This window comes from Talpa occidentalis, unplaced genomic scaffold (genome assembly GCF_014898055.3).
Source record: "Talpa occidentalis isolate TD23 unplaced genomic scaffold, MPIMG_talOcc4v2.1 talOcc4.9, whole genome shotgun sequence".
Taxonomy (NCBI): Eukaryota; Metazoa; Chordata; class Mammalia; order Eulipotyphla; family Talpidae; genus Talpa; species Talpa occidentalis.
The window spans coordinates 94,908,594-94,927,528 of record NW_023605305.1 but is presented as its reverse complement, the minus strand read 5'-3'; the positions used below and the strand labels follow the sequence as shown (position 1 = coordinate 94,927,528).

Here is an 18,935-nt window from a genome sequence, read left to right as displayed (position 1 = left end):
CTTTTCATTGTTTGTTTACATATCTTTAATTTATTCTGCTCAATTCTCTTCATAGTCCTAAATTCCACAGCTTACAAAACCAGGCCAAGACCTCCAGACTCAAAAAATTAAAGATCTTGACCAACTGACACTTTTGGGGATTAAATTATTTGTATGTGGTTGATGTAAAAAAAAAAAAAGCACCAATTGGCCCAAGTTGCAATTAGATACCAGAGGACTGGGAGCAGAACAATTCAAAGAGGAGCCTATTGTGCAGCTTCACAGGCTGACATGTAGGGATAATTTATTCTTTATATATCTTAACCCTTCTTTACCAGTAATTTTTTTCTTTAATATTTGTAACAGTCTCCTCAAGTTTCCAGAATATCAATTAGATGTCAAGTATTTGGTTGCTTGAATAAAAGGAACATAACGCCTTGGTGAATACAATAGGGTAATAGAATAAATGTGAAGTTTAATAATTATTCTGGTTGCACTTCACTATGAGTGAGATGCTAGACAAATGCCAGAGTCTCTGTTCTCAATTTTTTTTAAACAAAATTACTTTTATCATGATTATCCATGAAGGACTTTAAGATTCTTATCTGAAACAGTCCTCTGTAAATTCCTGGTAAGAAGGAATTTACCTGATCTTGCAGAGTGCCCCGGGTAGCATGGTGCACATGCTTGTGCTTAATAATTAGCTTTCGATGCTGGTGGTATTTGAAAGGTTATACATTTTAAAGGGTATTTTGTTCCCTCTTCCCTTGGCAGGACCTAGGAGCTTCCTTTTCTAAGACCAGTGCTGTTTGGACTGAGTGAAAGTACACTTTGTTCTAGGAGAATTGCCATATGAAAGCCTAGAATATATATTGAGTTCTTCCAAGAAAGGGGTGAAAACTCATGTTCTAGGACAGTGAATGCTGACTTGGTGCTGAATGAATGATTGTTACGTGCTCTCTTATCCACAGGCTCGCTTCTCTTATGTGCGGATGAAATATCTTTTCTTTTCCTGGTTGGCAGTATTTGTTGGAAGCTGGATTATATATGTGCAGTACTCTACCTATACAGAACTCTGCAGAGGAAAGGACTGTAAGAAAATAATAGTAAGTGCTTTATATTTCTTACATATAGAAAAACCCGTATTACTAGTAACACATTCTATTTACTGCTTCTGTACTGTTATTTTCAAAAAGTTAAATTCACCTTTGGCTTGAACTAAACTTGTTAGCATTTTTATATCACTAAGTTAGTGGGAATGCCCCTCACTTTGAGAAACCCAGTATTCAGAAATCTAAATCTATAATACAGAGGGGCGGAGCAACATGGAGGCGAGGAGACGCTGCGAGTAAGATCTCCCATTAAAAAAAGTTAATAGGGAGGAAAAGCGGCAGGTCCCAGTGAGAACCGGGACACGGAAGATAAACGGACGACTCCAGCAAACTGCCCGAAGAAGAAAGTGGCCATAAAAGAGGACCAGAAGGGAGGGAAGCGCAGAACCCTGCTCCCCTCCCCCGCCCACAGAGGCGGCACTCTCCGACCCGCAGAGAGGAGGAAAACAACAAACTAAAACTTCCAACAAGAACAAAGGACGCAGCAAGCGGGACTGTGAGTGGAAAGGAACTATTGCAGCCACCACACCCCGTGAACGGGAGCTGTGGAGAACCCCCGCAGGATCCACCGCGGAGGTGAGCTCCGGGCGCCATTGAAGAGAGCCCCGCCCAGGAGGAGACCAGCACCAGCACACAGCCCCGGCCGCCCGGTAAGCCTGCGCGGAAAGCGGCGCTGGAAAAACAGACGCGGAGCGGGATTGCGCGGGGAAAGCGGTGCGGATTGCGCGGATCGGATCGCAGCTGCCCAGGTCCCCGCGCCTGCGACCTAGGCTTGCGGGGAGACGACCTAGGCTTGCGGGGAGACGCGCGGAGGCCCTCCCGGAGTGAGCAGGAACCAGGCACCCAGGCAGGGGAGCGGGATTCAAAAGGCGCCATTCCCGCGCCACTGATCTGGGCTACAGCCGGCGTCCTGGAACTGAGGGCTTTGGAACTGAGACCCGGGGCACGAAATTAGGGGCGTGGGTTCCCCACGACGGTGGGGCACAAGGCAGACAACAGCACCCCAAAGCCGTTGAGGTGTACCCTACCATCCCTGCTCTGCTCCCTGTCCCACGGGGTGGAAAATCAGCTCCCCAAGGGCTCTAGGAGAGATCTCTGGCGCCACCTAGCGTCTTGAAGCCAGCACAGGCTCCTGAAGGAGCTAGTGGCCAGCTGGGGAGTTAGCCCACGCCGGGCCCCTTCCGAACAAGTAGTCTGAGCCCACAGGGAGAGCGAGCACCCACAGCCGGGGCAGACCAAGTGCGCAGAAGAGTGTGCCTGAGACCGGACGCGCAGGGAGTGTGTCCCACATCACCATTATAGAATAGGGACATTTCTTCAGTAAAGACTACCTGCAGAAGGCTTCCTCAGGAGCCAGAGGTGAGCGGGGGAAGTTCGCCCACGCCAGACCCCCTCTGGCCTGCAGTCCAAGCCCAGAGGGGGAGCAGGAACCCACCGCCGGGGCAGACCAGGCGCACATGGGAGTGTGTCCCCACATCGGCATTTTAGAACAGGGACCTTTCTCCAGTAAAGACTGCTTGAAACTGACAGATGACTCCTGGAGGAACCAGAGGGGAGCAGAGAAGCCCACCCAAGATGCCGGCCAGTCCCAACTACACAGTGTCCCAACGCATACGGCAAATTAGAAAACAGACAGTAGGGAGGAGAAGAACCACACGCAACCTAGCAACTCTCCAGAGAAAAAGCACACCACAAAAAGAAAACCAGCCCCCAGATGGCAACGACAGTAACTTGGAAGAACTTCTGAGCCTTCCAGAAAGAGAATTAAAATTGCCGTGATTAAAAAACTGACAGAAGTCATAAAGGAAAACAATGATAAGGGAAAAATAATCAACGATCAGAAGAATGAAATTGAGTCCCTAAAGAGGGAAGTAAAAGAAATGCAGGAGATCAAAGAATTAATGGAAGAACTAAAGAATTCTGGGAAAAGCAATGAAAGCAGAATTGATGAAATGGAACAACGAATAAGTACTCTTGAAGACACAGAAATAAAAAGAACCAAAACAGAAAAGGAAAGAGAAGTACGAAGGAAAAAGAATGAAGAAAGACTTCGGGAACTATCTGACTCCATGAGGAAAGGAAATATAAGAATTATAGGAATACCAGAAGGAGAGGAGAGAGAAGTAGGAACAGAGAAAATATTCAAAGAGATAATTGAAGAGAACTTCCCAAATGTGAAGGAGGAGCTGAAAATTGATATACAAGAAGCAAGAAGAACACCAAACTTCCACGACGAAAGGAAAAATACAGGAAGACACATAATAGTAAAGCTCCCAAGAATCCAGGACAAGGAAAAAATAATGAAGCTGGCAAGAGGGAAGAAACAGATAACATTCAAAGGAAAGCCAATCAGGCTGACATCAGACTTCTCCGAAGAAACACTACGGGCAAGGAGAGAGTGGAGGGACATAGTCAACAGACTCCAGAAACAGATGCCAACCAAGAATACTCTATCCCGCAAAGCTCTCCTTCCTCTTTGAAGAAAGAATATGGACTTTCCCAGACAAACAGAAACTCCGGAATTTCATTGCAACTAAACCCCCACTCCAAAAAATACTACAAGGAGTCCTAAAGCCAGAACCTCAGAGGGACGAATAACAATGAAAGAAGGCCAAAAAAAAAAAGTTATTAAAAGAATAAATAAATAAAATCAAAGGAAAGACAAACACAATGGCAAATACAGATGTTAACATATCAATATTAACTCTAAATGTAAATGGACTAAACTCTTCAATAAAAAGACACAGAGTTGCAGCCTGGATTAAGAAACAAAACCCAACCTTTTACTGTCTCCAGGAAACACATTTAGCTACAAAAGATAAAAATAGGCTCAAAGTTAAAGGATGGAAAACAATCCTACAAGCAAATGGACCAAAAAAGAAAGCAGGAACAGCTATACTTATATCAGATAAAACAGATTTCAAACTCAAAAAGATAAAAAGAGACCCAATGGTCACTACATTATGATCAAGGGGACAATACTTCAAGAAGAAATAACGCTCATTAACATATACTCACCAAACGAAGGAGCACCAAAATATATCAGACAACTGTTGTCCTCTCTGAAAACAGACATCAGAGAAAACACATACGTAGTGGGAGACTTCAACACACCACTATCAACAATGGATAGATCAACAAGACAAAAAATAAGTAAAGAAACCAAAGCTCTAAATAAGGACCTAGAGCAATTGGGCTTAACAGACATCTATAGAACACTAAACCCCCAAAAAACGGAGTACACATTTTTCTCAAGCGCACACGGATCATTCTCCAGGATCGATCACATACTGGGGCACAAGACAAACATCAACAGATACACCAAGATTGAAATCATATCAACCATCTTTTCTGACCATGAAGGCATCAAACTAGAAATAAACCATAAAAAGAAGGCAAGGAACTTTCCTACCTCATGGAGATTAAAAACCACACTACTGGAAGACCACTGGACTATGAGGAGAAAAGAAGAAATTAAAAAATTTTTGAATTGAATGACAAGGAGGACACCAATATCCTAAATGTATGGGATGCAGCAAAAGCAGTAATAAGAGGAAAATATATAGCAATAGAAGCTCACATCAGAAAAAGAAAGAACTCAAAGAAACAACCTAATCTCGAAGCTCAAAGATCTAGAAAAGAACAACAAAAAAACCCCAAAACCAGTAGAAAAAAGAAATAATAAAACCAAAGCAGAAATAAATGAAATTGAAACTAAAAAAAACAATCCAAAAGATCAATGAAACCAAGAGCTGGTTCTTTGAAAAAATCAATAAAATAGACAACCCCTAGCCAGGCTCACAAAGGAAAAAAGGGAGAAAGCACAAATAAACAGGATCATCAATGAAAGAGGAGAAATCACAACGGACACAGCAGAAATCAAAAGAATAATCAGTAACTACTATGAACAGTTATATGGAAACAAGTTTAACAATCTAGAGGAGATGGACAAATTCCTACAACTCTACAATCACCCAAAGCTAGATAAAGAAGAAATAGAACACCTAAACAGAACCAATTACAATTAGCGAATTGAAATGGTAATCAAAAACCTCCCCAAAAACAAAAGCCCAGGACCTGATGGATTTACAAATGAATTCTACCAAACATTCAGAGACGAATTAGTGCCTATCCTTCACAAACTCTTCCAAAAAATTGAGAAGGAAGGGACAATACCAAACACGTTCTATGAAGCCAACATTACACTAATACCAAAACCGAACAAGGACAACACAAAAAAGGAAAACTACAGGCCAATCTCCCTAATGAACACTGATGCAAAAATCCTCAATAAAATTTTAGCCATCAGAATCCAACAATGTATCCATAAGATAATTCACCACGACCAAGTAGGATTCATTCCAGGGACACAAGGATGGTTTAACATCCGAAAATCAATCAACGTTATCCAACACATCACAAAAGAAATATAAAAACCATATGATAATATCAATAGATGCTGAGAAAGCTTTCGACAAAGTGCAACACCCATTCATGATAAAAGCCCTTGAAATTCTTGGGATACAAGGAACATACCTTAACATCATAAAGGCCATCTATGACAAGCCAACAGCCAGTATCATTCTCAATGGTGAAAAGCTGAAAGCAATTCCATTAAGATCTGGAACAAGACAAGGATGTCCACTCTCACCACTGCTTTTCAATATAATACTGGAAGTCCTAGCCAGGGCAATAAGACAAGAGAAAGACATCCAAGGAATCCAAATAGGAAAAGAAGAAGTCAAACTATCACTATTTGCAGACGATATGATATTATACATAGAGAACCCCAAAAACTCCACAGAAAAGCTAATTCAACTCATCAATCAGTAAAGTGGCAGGATACAAAATCAACACGCAAAAGTCAGTAGCCTTCCTATACACAAACAATAAATCTGAAGAAGAAGAAATCAAAAAAACCATCCCTTTCGTTATTGAAACAAAAAAAAATCAAATATTTGGGAATAAATCTAACAAAAGAGGTAAAGGACCTATACAAAGAAAACTATAAAACACTGTTAAAAGAAATAGAAGAAGACACACAGAAAAATGGAGAGATATCCCTGCTCATGGATTGGAAGAATAAACATTATTAAAATGGCCATCCTTCCAAAAGCAATATACAGATTCAATGCTATTCCAATCAAAATTTCAATGTCATTCTTCAAAGAAATAGAACAATTATTGATGAAATTCATATGGAATCACAAAAAACCCCGAATAGCCAAAGCTCTCCTGAAAAAAAAAGAAGGGAATGGAGGCATCACACTCCCAGACTTCAAAACTATACTACAAGCCATAATCATCAAACTGCATGGTATTGGAACAAGAACAGACATACAGACCAATGGAATCGAATAGAAAATCCAGAAATAAACCCACAGATTTATGGTCAACTAATCTTTGACAAAGGAGCAAAGACTATGCATTGGAGCAAAGACAGTTTGTTCAATAAATGGTGCTGGGAAAACTGGGTCGCTACATGCAAAAGAATGAAGCTTGACCACTACCTCACACCATACACAAAAATCAACTCAAAATGGATTAAAGAATTAGACATAAGACCTGAAACCATAAAATATATAGAAGGAAATATAGGCGAAACACTACGTGATTTGCACATCAAAGACATCTTTACAGACACATCACCCAAAGCAGTGATAGTGAAGGCGAAGATAAACAGCTGGGACTACATCAAATTAAAGAGCTTCTGCACAGCAAAAGAGACAATAACAAAAACAAAGAGAAACCCCACCAACTGGGAGAACATTTTTGCACCCAACACTAATGATAAAGGACTGATCACAAAAATCTGCAAAGAGCTGATGAGACTCAACAACAACAAAGAAAATAATCCAGTCAAAAAATGGGCAGAAGAGGGCCTCCCCGTGGCGCAGCGGTTGAGCGCTGGGTTGCGAAGCTGCCCGTGACCTCTGCGGCGCCGTTCGATCCCGGCTGCTCCCGGCCACCGGAGGAGGGTCCCACATGGCGCGCAGACCTCTCCTGCCGCCGCTGCTCCCCTCAGCAGTGTACTTCGGTCCTTCTGCCTGCTCTGCTCCCCGCTCTGGCTCTGGTGAATTCTCTCACCCTCCCGCGCTTCTGACTGTACCCAGTGCATGTATAAACAAACAAACAAACAAGTAAAATAAATAAATAAAGCATGCCTCTATTTAAAAAAAAAAAAAAAAAAAATGGGCAGAAGAGCTAAAAAGAAACTTCTCTGAAGAGGAAATGCAAATGGCCAACAGGCATATGAAAAAATGTTCAACATCACTTGTCATCAGGGAAATGCAAATCAAAACTACCATGAGATACCATCTTACACCAGTGAGAATGGCACATATTAAAAAAACTAGCAACAACAAATGTTGGCGAGGGTGTGGAGAAAAAGGAACTCTTGTGCACTGTTGGTGGGAGTGCAAACTGGTCCAACCACTGTGGAAAGCTGTGTGGAGATTTCTGGACCTACTAAACATAGAGCTTCCATATGATCCAGCAATTCCACTCCTAGGTATTTACCCAAAGGACACAGAAACATCAATTCCAAAGAACACCTGCACCCCTATGTTTATAGCAGCACTGTTTACAATAGCTAAGCTTTGGAAACAACCCAAATGCCCAAAAATAGATGACTGGATCAAGAAGATGTGGTACATATATACCATGGAATATTACTCAGCATTCAAAAAAGATAAACACATGCAATTTGCAGCAACATGGATGGCGCTGGAAGGGATCATGCTCAGCGAAATAAGCCAAAAAGAAAAAGAAAAATACCGGATGGTCTCACTCATAGCAGGAATCTAGAAAACTTAAATAAGGGACCAGGAAAATGAATAACTATAAGAAAGTGAAAATCAAAATCAACAAAAAACTATGAACCAGAGACACTTTTAGGGGGCAGGGGCGGGAGGGGAGGGATTGGGGTCAGAATGGGGGCGCTGCAATTGTATGGGGAATATAACAATAAAATTTATTATCTAATAAAAAAAATAAATAAATAAATCTATAATACAGACTAATATAAGAGAGATTTTTATGAAAGAGGGGGTTTTGTTTTTCATATCTACTTGAAGTTTATTTTAGTCAGATGGATTTTTATATGTTTAAAATGTAAGTATTATTTGCAGGTGACCTTTCTGGAACATACCTTGTGAATAAATGGGGTCATTCTCAAATGGCAAAAACTATCTAAAAAGTGTGTAAATATATTTACTGTTTAATTTCTACCCTGACAAGTTGGGTATGTCTCTGGAAAATCATTCTTAATCAGTCTAAGATTTCCAGTAGTAAATATTGGTTCCATAGCATTTGTGTTTTAAATGCTTGAGGATAAATAAAGTTAACTCCTTTTTTCCTGCTAATATCTTCTGTATAAATCATATTAGAGCATTTCACCTCAGAATTATATTTTTGACAATAGTGATTGATGGGAACCCAGTCACTATAACTTATTTAAGTTTCTGTAATCGTGGGCCTCCCTGGTGGCACAAGGAGTTGAGCACAGCACTATGAAGTAGTCCGCAGCCACTGCCGCATGAGTTGGATCCCTGGCCGGCCAGGGAGCAACCCACATGGCACAGCAGACCTCTCCTGCCTCGCCCGCTGCTCCCCTCAGCAGTGTATTTCAGTCAGTCTGCCTGTTCTGTTCCCCACTCTGTCTCTGGTGAATCCTCTCACTCCCTGCAACTCTGGCATGTACCCCAGTTCTTATATGCATAAATAAGTAAATCTTTTTTTAAAAAAGTTTCTGTAATCATTAAAGATTCTATAATTACTCTAGCGAGGATAGTGATGTCAAGAGTGTTTGAGTATATCACAAGAAACAAGATATCCTGACCTGATGAACTTATAACCAAAAGGGAAGATAATAAGTAATTACAGTAACGTATGATAAACATTGTGCTAGCAAGTATTATGAAACACTGCACAGGGAGACCTGAAGCTTTACAGAGTTCTAAGAAAAATAGAAATCAATTTAATTCTATGTGTTCTATCAGTCAGTATGAAAAAGAAAACCAACATTATTCCCTAGGATTGCTACAAGATATTAATGAGGCAGGAGATATTTAGAAGGCTATCTATTTTGTTTTGGCTTAATCTCTTAAAAACAGTATTTCTAACATCACCAGCTGATGTTAACAGATCTTCCTGCTAACATCCATAACCTTCCATAACCTTCCTAGGAGGGTTATGGTGGGGGTGGGTTTTTTTATAATCAGGTATATTTGCTTTCTCTGAAGATGAACAATGCACATTAGCATATTAAAGACCCTAAAAAGTCCTGTAAAGTTGGCTGTTTATCTTTAACTTTTTATTTTCAAATACATCTGACCATGGAAATCTTTATTCCATAGAATACCTGTTAATGCGCCCCAGGGCATATAGTTGAGAAAGGTAGCTTAGAAGAAGCAAAATAAACATTTTAGATAGTTTTATTTATTTACATGTTATTATAATTGATGATATAACTCTCACTTTTTCCTTCTTCATTGAAGGTGAACAGATGAGTTTTGTTAGCTTTATTAAGTTAAAACTTCTTTGTCAGTTTTCTGAAACATAGGATAATAGCAATAAGTTTTATATAGAGACAAAATTAGCATCAAATTATGTCTCCACCATCATCAACAAATTCTTCTCTTTCTTAGTCATGTTTCTTTATTTGTAAAATGGGCTTGGGGGCTTTCAAAATAGTACTTTAAGGATTAATGACCATGTAAAGTAATAAGGACATTGCCTGGCCCCAGAGACAACTCCTGTCTTAAAATTCCACAAGGATCTAGAATAACCAATTGGAATGGGCATAAGATTAACATTTTTGAACCTTGAATAGGATTCTTCTTTGCTAATTCATTCCCTTGCTTCTTTTATTAGAAATTCCTCCCCTGCCCAATGAATAGACTGTAACAATCCTAAGGAATAATGTTGGTTTGTTGTTTTTTTAATCCTGACTTAGCACAGATTAAATTGATTTCTGTTTTTCTTAGAATTCTGTAAAGCTTCAGGTCTCCCTGTGCTGTGTTTCATAACACTTGCTGTCATAATGTTTATCATACTGTAATTATTCATTATCTTCCCTTTCAGTTGTAGGTTCATAAGGTCAAGATATCTTGTTTCCTGTGATATGCAAATTCTTAACAACACTGTCCTGGCTAGAGTAACCACTCAGTAATTATAGAATCTTTAATAATTTATAGAGATTGGGTTTCCATCAATCACTATTATCAAAAATCTAATTCCAAGGTGAAATACTGTAATATAATTTATAGCAGAACATATTAACAGAAAATCATGGAGTTGAATTGACATTGAACCCTAAGAGTAAAGGTAGAGGAAAAGAACTTCAGGGAGGTGAGCTAACTTTTATAACCTCTTTTGCCTCATGGCATTTGTTATAATTGGTATGAGCAGCGGTCTGAGACCCAGAACTGTATACTGATAGAGGACTGCTACCTGAGACAGAAAACCAGTAAACTTTTGTAGACAACTGAAGGAGTCTCAAGCATATGGCTGGTTATCCTATTGGGATATTTGCCAAATCCTGGGGTTTTACAGAATGAGAGGCTAAAAATTTCATTGGAAAACCTTTGAAAGCAAAACAGATACTTTGGCAGTCTCACAGGATACAGACTAGAGTTATGAATCTGCCAGGGAGAAAAAACATGAATTCCCAGATTCTCAGTTAAAAAACCTAGAGGGCTGTGCTCTTGGAATGGAGATGAGCCAGAAATAGCTTTCCATGTCTTGTAGTCTTGGAGCTTTATCAGAGCTTGCAACCTAGCCTCCACTTAGCACAGGCGCTGATTGGGCTAAGGTGATTGGGTTAATTATAAGCTACTATTATATCTATTAAAGGGAAGGAAAACCCTCTGTAGAGGTATGTGAGAAATTACAGGGCATGCCAAAAGACAAGATGACATTACCAAAAAACAAGAGATAAACATGGACACTAGAAGCAGATCCACAGATGAAAGGATTTAAAAATAACTATTCATACTCAAGTAAACAAGAAAAAATAAAGTATTGCATAATTTAAAGGAGAATTGAAATGCATTAAAAAAAATCAGGAGGACCATGTGGCATTTCCTCAAAAGTTAAATATAGAATTACCATATGCTATCAAAAGACTGAAAGCGGGGCCTCCCTGGTGGCGCAGGGGTTAAAGTCTCCATGCCAGTCACTGCAGCATGAGTTCAATCCCCGGCCAGGGAGCTGACCCACATGGCTCAGCAGACCTCTCCTGTCTTGCCCACTAGTCCCCTCAGCAGTCTCGCCTGTTCTGCTCCCCACTTTGTCTCTGGTGAGTCCTCTCACCCCCTAGACCTCTGGCCTACATTCCAGTTCTTGTATGCATTACTAAATAAGAAATGAATCTTTAATAGAGAAAGGTTACTTAGAGGAGATAAAACCTCTGCAGGTGGGCCTCCCCGGTGGCGCAGCGGTTGAGCGCTGGGTTGCCAAGCTGCCCGCGGCCTCAGCGGCACCGGTTCGATCCCTGGCTGCTCCCCGGCCACCGGAGGAGGGTCCCACATGGCGCCCAGACCTCTCCTGCCGCCCGCTGCTCCCCTCAGCAGTGTACTTCGGTCCTTCTGCCTGCTCTGCTCCCCGCTCTGGCTCTGGTGAATTCTCTCACCCTCCCGCGCTTCTGACTGTACCCAGTGCATGTATAAATAAAACAAGCAAACAAACAAATAAATAAATAAAACATGCCTCTATAAAAAAAAAAAAAAAAAAAAAACCTCTGCAGGGCCTTGTGGAATAGAAAGAATTTGAAAAGACACTGAGGAAGCATCATTCTCTAATTACAAACCAAGCTTTCCCTTAGCACTTTTTTTTTTAGTTGTAAGAAATTTTTATTTATTTTTTATTTATTTTATTTTATATATACTTTACATCATTCTTCATTTTTGTACCACGTATGCTTTCTCTTCTCAGATGTCATCCCTGTGAAATTCCCACCACCAATTCACCCATGTCCCATCACCATAGTCCCTTGTGCTCTTCCCACCCGTTTTGATCCTTCTCCCTCTACCGCCCCTGCAGAATATCCCTGATAGTTGCCTTTTGATTTTGATTTTTAATTTATTACAATAACTTTTCCCCCAATCCCTTGTTTCCTCTACATTCCTCCTATAAATGAAAGCATCCAATATTTTTCTTTTTCCTTTTGACTTATTTCACTGAGCATAATCCCTTCCAGCTTCATCCATGTTGCTGTAAATGTCATCAGCTTCTCTTTTTTGATTGCTGAGTAGTATTCCATTGTGTATATGTACCACATCTTCTTGATCCAGTCATCTATTTTTGGGCATTTTGGTTGTTTCCATAGCTTACCTATTGTAAAAAGTGCTGCAATAAACAGGGATGCAGGTGTCCTTTGGAATTAATGTTTTTGTGCTCCTTGGGTAGATTCCTAGGAGTGGAATTGCTAGATCGTATGGAAGCTCCATTTTTAGTAATTTGAGGAACCTGCAAACAGCTTTCCATCATGGTTGGACAAGTTTGCATTTCCACCAGCAGTGTAGTAGAGTTCCTTTTTCTCCAGATCCTCACCAACATTTGTTGTTGCTGTTACCCTTAGCACTTTCATCCCAAAGAACAAGATGCTGATTACCTTTAGATTTGAGAACTCCCAGAACCATGCATTAATAGCCACTGAACCACAACCTCAGTCATTGGACCTTTTTGAGTTCCTGTAAATTAGTGTATTAATGTATTTTCTTCTTCCATACTTTTGTAGTAAATTTTTTAAACAAATTTTTGAAGAAATTGTTTCATATAAATTATATACTGTATGTGAGTTAGTCTAATTCAGTAATTAAATATATGTCTTACAGTTTCAACATTGGAAATCACTGTAGAATATTATTGTTATTTCTCTGAGATGCTTCCTCTAATCCATGGATAATTTGTGTTAAAAGATGTTATAAGATAAATGGGAGTCTAAACTTGTTTAAGCTTTCTAGGAAGCAAGGAGCCCAAATTGGTGTTATTATTGTTATCAGTAACATAATTCTTGGGGAGAATAAAGAGAATAAGGGTTAATGCCAGCTTAGAAGACACAAGGCAGAAATAAAACTCCATGTTATTTTAGTTATGTGCTAATTAGCACTGTGCTAGAACCTGGCGATCGAGAGATAAGATAAGCCCCGCCCTATAGATGCTTATAGACTAGTGGAGGATGTACAAAAATAAACAAGAAGCACATAATTGAGACTGTCTGTGGGATTGTTAGAATTAGCAAAAAACCAAAACAAAACAGGATATCCAGTTAAATTTGAACATAAAATAGACAGTGAGGGTTTTTGTGGTGAGCAAAGTATGTCCCATATATTGCCAAAAAATAATAATCTTTTATTACGAGTATGTCCTGTGCAATATTTTACTGAGCAGTTGTAACTGAGAAAGGCCCAGAAGGCTTTCTGGAAGAGGTTATATCTGAGCTGCATTTTGAAGACTTGAGCATTGTAGGCAGCAGGAGGCATGTACAAGGCTGTAAAGACATGGAATAAGGCTACATTTCCAGACCGGCATGGCAAAGCAAAAGAGTATTAGGAACTTTCTGCAGAGTTCAAGTGAGCAGAATGAAAATCCTAAAAGACCATGTATGTCTTGTTAATGGATTTGCCTTTTATCTGCAGGACAATGGAGAGTCAATAGGAGTTTTTAAGCAGGGAACTGAGTAATGGGATTTATGTTTCAGAAGAAAGTCACCAGTTATAGCATAGAGGATAGATTGGATAGGAGACGCCAAAGCAGGGAGACTACTTTAATGGCTGTCATTTTAATCTAGGCATAAAGCAGTGAGGGCTTATAGCATGTCATGGACAGTGATGGAGGGGAAGAAGTAGCTTCAAGAAATATTAAGATAATTTGATCACTAGTATTGGCGACCAATTGTTTGGCGGTGGGAGGGATGAGAAAGGAAAAAACTTTAGGACAAATGACTGTTTACTCTCAAGTGCCTGAGTAGAAGATGATGCTTTTTTTTTTTTTAAGATTTATTTATTTATGCATACAAGAACTGGGATACAGGCCAGAGGTGTGAAGGGTGAGAGGATTCACCAGAGGCAGAGTAGGGAGCAGAACAAGTAGATCAACTGAAATACACTGCAATGGGGAGAGACAGAAGAGGTCTGCTGCACCATGTGGGTAGCTCCCTTGCCGGGGATCGAACTTGTGCTGCAGTGGATGCGGACCACTTCATAGGTTGTGTGTCAGCCCCTTGTGCCACCAGGGAGGCCTGAAAGATGATACTTTTCAATGAGGTATGGAATAAAAGAGGATGATCCTTGTGGAAAGGAAGGTGGGAGAATGATGAGTTCTGTTTGGATAGGTTGAGACTCTGACTACTTATAGATTATCCAGGGAGACAAAAGATGTCCAGGAAATTCTTTGATACTTACCTCAGGAGAACAACCTGGATAGTGATAAAGTTTTGTGAGAGCCATAGGATTGAATGTCATCCATGACAGTATACACAGAATTCAAAGAAATAGAACAGAACTCTTGAAAACAATAGTATTTATGACTGTAAGAAAGAAAGAGAACTCCACTAAGAAGATTCATATGGAATAGCTAGAAAAGTAGGGAGAAACATGAGGAGAGGAACCATTAGAAAAGATTTTTTTAAAGCAATGTGGTCAACAAGGACTGATCTTGCAGAGAGGTTAAATTATACAAGGACTGGGGGTCTATCTGGTGGTGCAAGGGGTTAAGTCACAGCACTCTGAAGCTATCTGCAGCCACTGCAGCATGAGTTTGATCCCCTGGCTGGCCAGGGAGCTACCCCCATGGCACAGCAGACCTCTCCTGTCTTGCCCGCTGTTCCCCTCAACAATGTATTTCAGTCAATCTGCCTGTTCTGCTCCCCACTCTGTCTCTGGTGAATCCTCTCACACACCTCCCGCACCTCTGGCCTGTACCCCAGTTCTTGTATGCATAAATAAATAAATCTTTAAAAAAATTATACAAGAACTGAAATTTGCAATTCAAAATTCATTGTATTTTTTGTGTTTTTTTTAAGATTTATTTATTCATGTATACAAAAAACGGGGTACAGGCCAGATGTGCAGGAGGGTGAGAGGATTCACCACAGACAGAGTGGGGAACAGAATGGGCAGGAGGACAGAGAGAGCACTGCTGAGGGGAGCAGCGGGCGAGACGGGAGCAGCAGGCGAGACAGGAGAGGTCTGCCGCACCACGTGGGATTCTCCCCAGCTGGCTGGGATTGAACCCACGCTGCAGAGGTATGGACAGTTTCACAGTGTGGTGCTCGACCACCTGCACCACCAGGGGAGCCCCTCAAAGTTCATTGTTTAAGTGTTATGAGTATATGCAAAATGTATTAAGGGCAAAAGTCAAAATGAGTTGGGATAAGCTTGGATGGGAGGAAATAAATGTTCACAGAGAGTGTAGGCTATTTTTTCTAGAAATTGTGCTGGGAAATCAGTTGATTTGGTTTTGTTTTAATATTTTTTTATTTGTGATAAAATATACATGCCATTACATTTACCACCTTAATCGTTTTTGATTTACTGTTACATTTTCTCAACTTTATTTAAGCATATGGGACAAAACTGTAAAATATTTTGAAGTGTACAATGATTTAATATAGAGAAATATTGTAGAAGGGGGGCCCTCATCAAGTTAACACTCCCAGTGCTTAATACATTGTATGTGTGTGTGAGAACATAGAAATTCTATTCTCTTAGCAAATCTCAGTTAAATGATACAGTTTAATCAGCTGTAGCCACTATGTTAAACATTGGCTGCTCAGACTTTATTCAATGTATAACTGAAAGTTTGTACCATTTTACCACCTCTCCCTCTTTCCCCACAAGATATCCCCCAGACACTTTTCTGTTCTGCTTCTATGAGTTCTCCTTTTTTTTTTTTTAAGGTATCCCAATAAGTGGTATAACTTATATAACATTTTTTTTTTTTATTTTTTTATAGAGGCATGCTTTATTTATTTGTTTGCTGGTTTGTTTGTTTATACATGCACTGGGTACAGTCAGAAGCGCGGGAGGGTGAGAGAACTCACCAGAGCCAGAGCGGGGAGCAGAGCAGGCAGAAGGACCGAAGTACACTGCTGAGGGGAGCAGCGGGCGGCAGGAGAGGTCTGCACGCCATGTGGGACCCTCCTCTGGTGGCCGGGGAGCAGCCGGGGATCGAACCGGCGCCGCAGAGGCCGCGCGCAGTTTCGCAACCCAGCGCTCAACCGCTGCGCCACCGGGGAGGCCCCATAACTTATATAACAAAGAGGTATATAGAACAATGCAGTATTTGTCTTTCCCTGTCTGGCTTATTTTGCTTTATATAATGCCCTCCAGTTTCATCTGTGTTACTGCAAATGATATGGTTGTTTTCTTCTTTCTTTTTTTTTTTTTTTTTTAAATGATTTCCATCCCCTTCCCCCCACAGGACAAGTAAGTTTTTCTTCAGTCCTTAAAAACTTAGCTCCTTTACAGGGTCTTGGGAGGAGGTGGGGGTAGCACCCACAGGTCTGAATGGTGAGGAATGTTCTGTCCTTCACAAATTCACAAATTTGGGTCCTGGCTGCCTTGCTGTCAGTGACACAACTTCAGAAATTCTTTTTTTTTTTTCTTTCAGAACTCAGGTTTATTTGCAATATAACAATAAAATGACATTAGGAACATTTTACTCTTCATTAGTTCTTTTATATTTGATTTCATCTCAGAATTTCTCTCTATTTTTTAAAATAAATTTTATTTTTATATTCCCCATACAATTGCAACCCCCTTATTTTGACCCCAATCCCTCCCCTCCCGCACGCGCCCCCCATAGAGTGTCTCTGGTTCATAGTTTTTTGTTGATTTTGATTTTCACTTTCTTATAGTTATTCATTTTCCTGGTCCCTTATTTAAGTTTTCTAGATTCCTGCTATGAGTGAGACCATCAGTATTTTTCTTTTTCTTTTTGGCTTATTTCGCTGAGCATGATCCCTTCCAGCACCATCCATGTTGCTGCAAATTGCATGTGTTTATCTTTTTTGAATGCTGAGTAATATTCCATGGTGTATATGTACCACATCTTCTTGATCCAGTCATCTATTTTTGGGCATTTGGGTTGTTTCCAAAGCTTAGCTATTGTAAACAGTGTTGCTATAAACATAGGGGTGCAGGTGTTCTTTGGAATTGATGTTTCTGTGTCCTTTGGGTAAAGACCTAGGAGTGGAATTGCTGGATCATATGGAAGCTCTATGTTTAGTAGGTCCAGAAATCTCCACACAGTTCTCCATAGTGGTTGGACCAGTATGCACTCCCATTCTTGCAGTTACACAAACAACTTAGGAAGCACGCAGGCCAAAGACTCCCTTCTCATGTGTCCCTGACAGCTGCAGCCTCTACTAGGTTTCTAAGGATGAAATTCTTATTTTTCCTTTTTTTAAGATTTACTTATTTATATATACAAGAACTAGGGCACAGTCCAGAGGTGCAGGGGATGAGAGGATTCACCAGAGACAGAGTAGGGAACAGAACAGGTGGGTTGACTGAAATACACTGCTGAGGGGAGCAGTGGGAGAGACAGGAGAGCTCTGCTGCACCATGTGGGTCACCTCTGTGGCTGGGAATCCAACTCCTGCTGCAGTGGCTGCAGATAGCTTCATAGTGGTACGACTTAACCCCTTGCGCCACCAGGGAGGTCCCCCCCTTTTTTTCTTTTAATTTATTTTCTTACATCTTCGTTCATTTTTGAGCAGCATTTGGTTTCTCCCGCCACCATAGGATAGCACCCATGATACATCACCACAGTCCCTTGACTCTTCACTCCCCTTTTTGACCCCTCTCCTTCTTCCCCTGCTCAGAAGCCTCAGATCTATAGTCAGTTTGTAAGATTTGTCTTTGTTATGACCCTTTGTTTGGTTTTTCTGTATCCTGCATAAAAATCCTGCGATTTTTATCTTTCTCCTTCTGACTTATCTTGCTTAGCAGCATCCCTTCCAGTTCTATCCATGTTGCCACAAGTGGCAAGAGTTTATCTTTTTTTAATTGCTGAGTATTCCATGATGTATATACTACATCTTCTTGATCCATGCATCTGTTTCAGGGGCACTTAGGTTGTTTCCATATCTTGGCTATTGTAAATAGTGCTGCAGTAAACATATGAGTGCAGGTTTCCTTTTTAATTTAGTGTTTTTGTGTTCTTTGGGTAGATTCTTAGGAGTGAAATCACTAGATCATATGACAGATCAATTTATAGTGTTTTGAGGACCCTCCACAGAGCTTTCCATAGTGGCTGGACCAGTAAGGATGAACTTCCAACAGTCTTGTCCTTGGCACTCACCAGGCACAGTTGGTACAGTGAATAGGCTGCCCGTGGCCAAGGCCCTTTTTTGTCACAACCATTCACCTTTCTTTGTCCCCTTGGAAGCAAGGATCCGAAAGGATCATCTACTTTTGAAGGCTGAATAATACTCCTGCATGTATCATTTTCTTCATTCTTCTGTCACTGGGCACCTAGGTTGTTTGCCTACACCAGCTGCTGTCGATGATGTGCAGTGAATGGGGAAGTACAGATCTCTCTTTGAGATGATTTTGTTTCTCTTGGATATGTATCCAGAAGTGAGATTGCTGATTCATTGGGTAGTTCTGTTTTAATATTTTTAGGCATCTCCTCACCCTTTTCCATAGTGCCTCTTAACCATATTTAAGTGTACACTTCAACAGTGTTAAGTATATTCACATAATTGTGCAACCAGTCTCTGTAACATTTTCATCTTGCAAAACTGAAACTCTATACCCACTCAACAACAGCTTCCTGCTTCCCCTCCACTCCAACCCCTGGCACCCACCATTCTGCTTTCAGTTTCTTGAGTTT

General features: G+C 40.5%; 1 protein-coding gene across 1 annotated transcript in view; it reads left to right on the top strand.

Annotated features, from left to right (window-relative positions):
• The window catches only part of DIPK1A (divergent protein kinase domain 1A), a 101,970-nt gene that overhangs the window by 68,529 nt on the left and 14,506 nt on the right, over nucleotides 1–18,935 (top strand). The window contains exon 2 of the mRNA XM_037498333.2: nucleotides 951–1,085. Coding sequence (XP_037354230.1) covers nucleotides 951–1,085 — 135 coding nt within the window. The remainder of the gene's footprint in view (nucleotides 1–950; nucleotides 1,086–18,935) is intronic.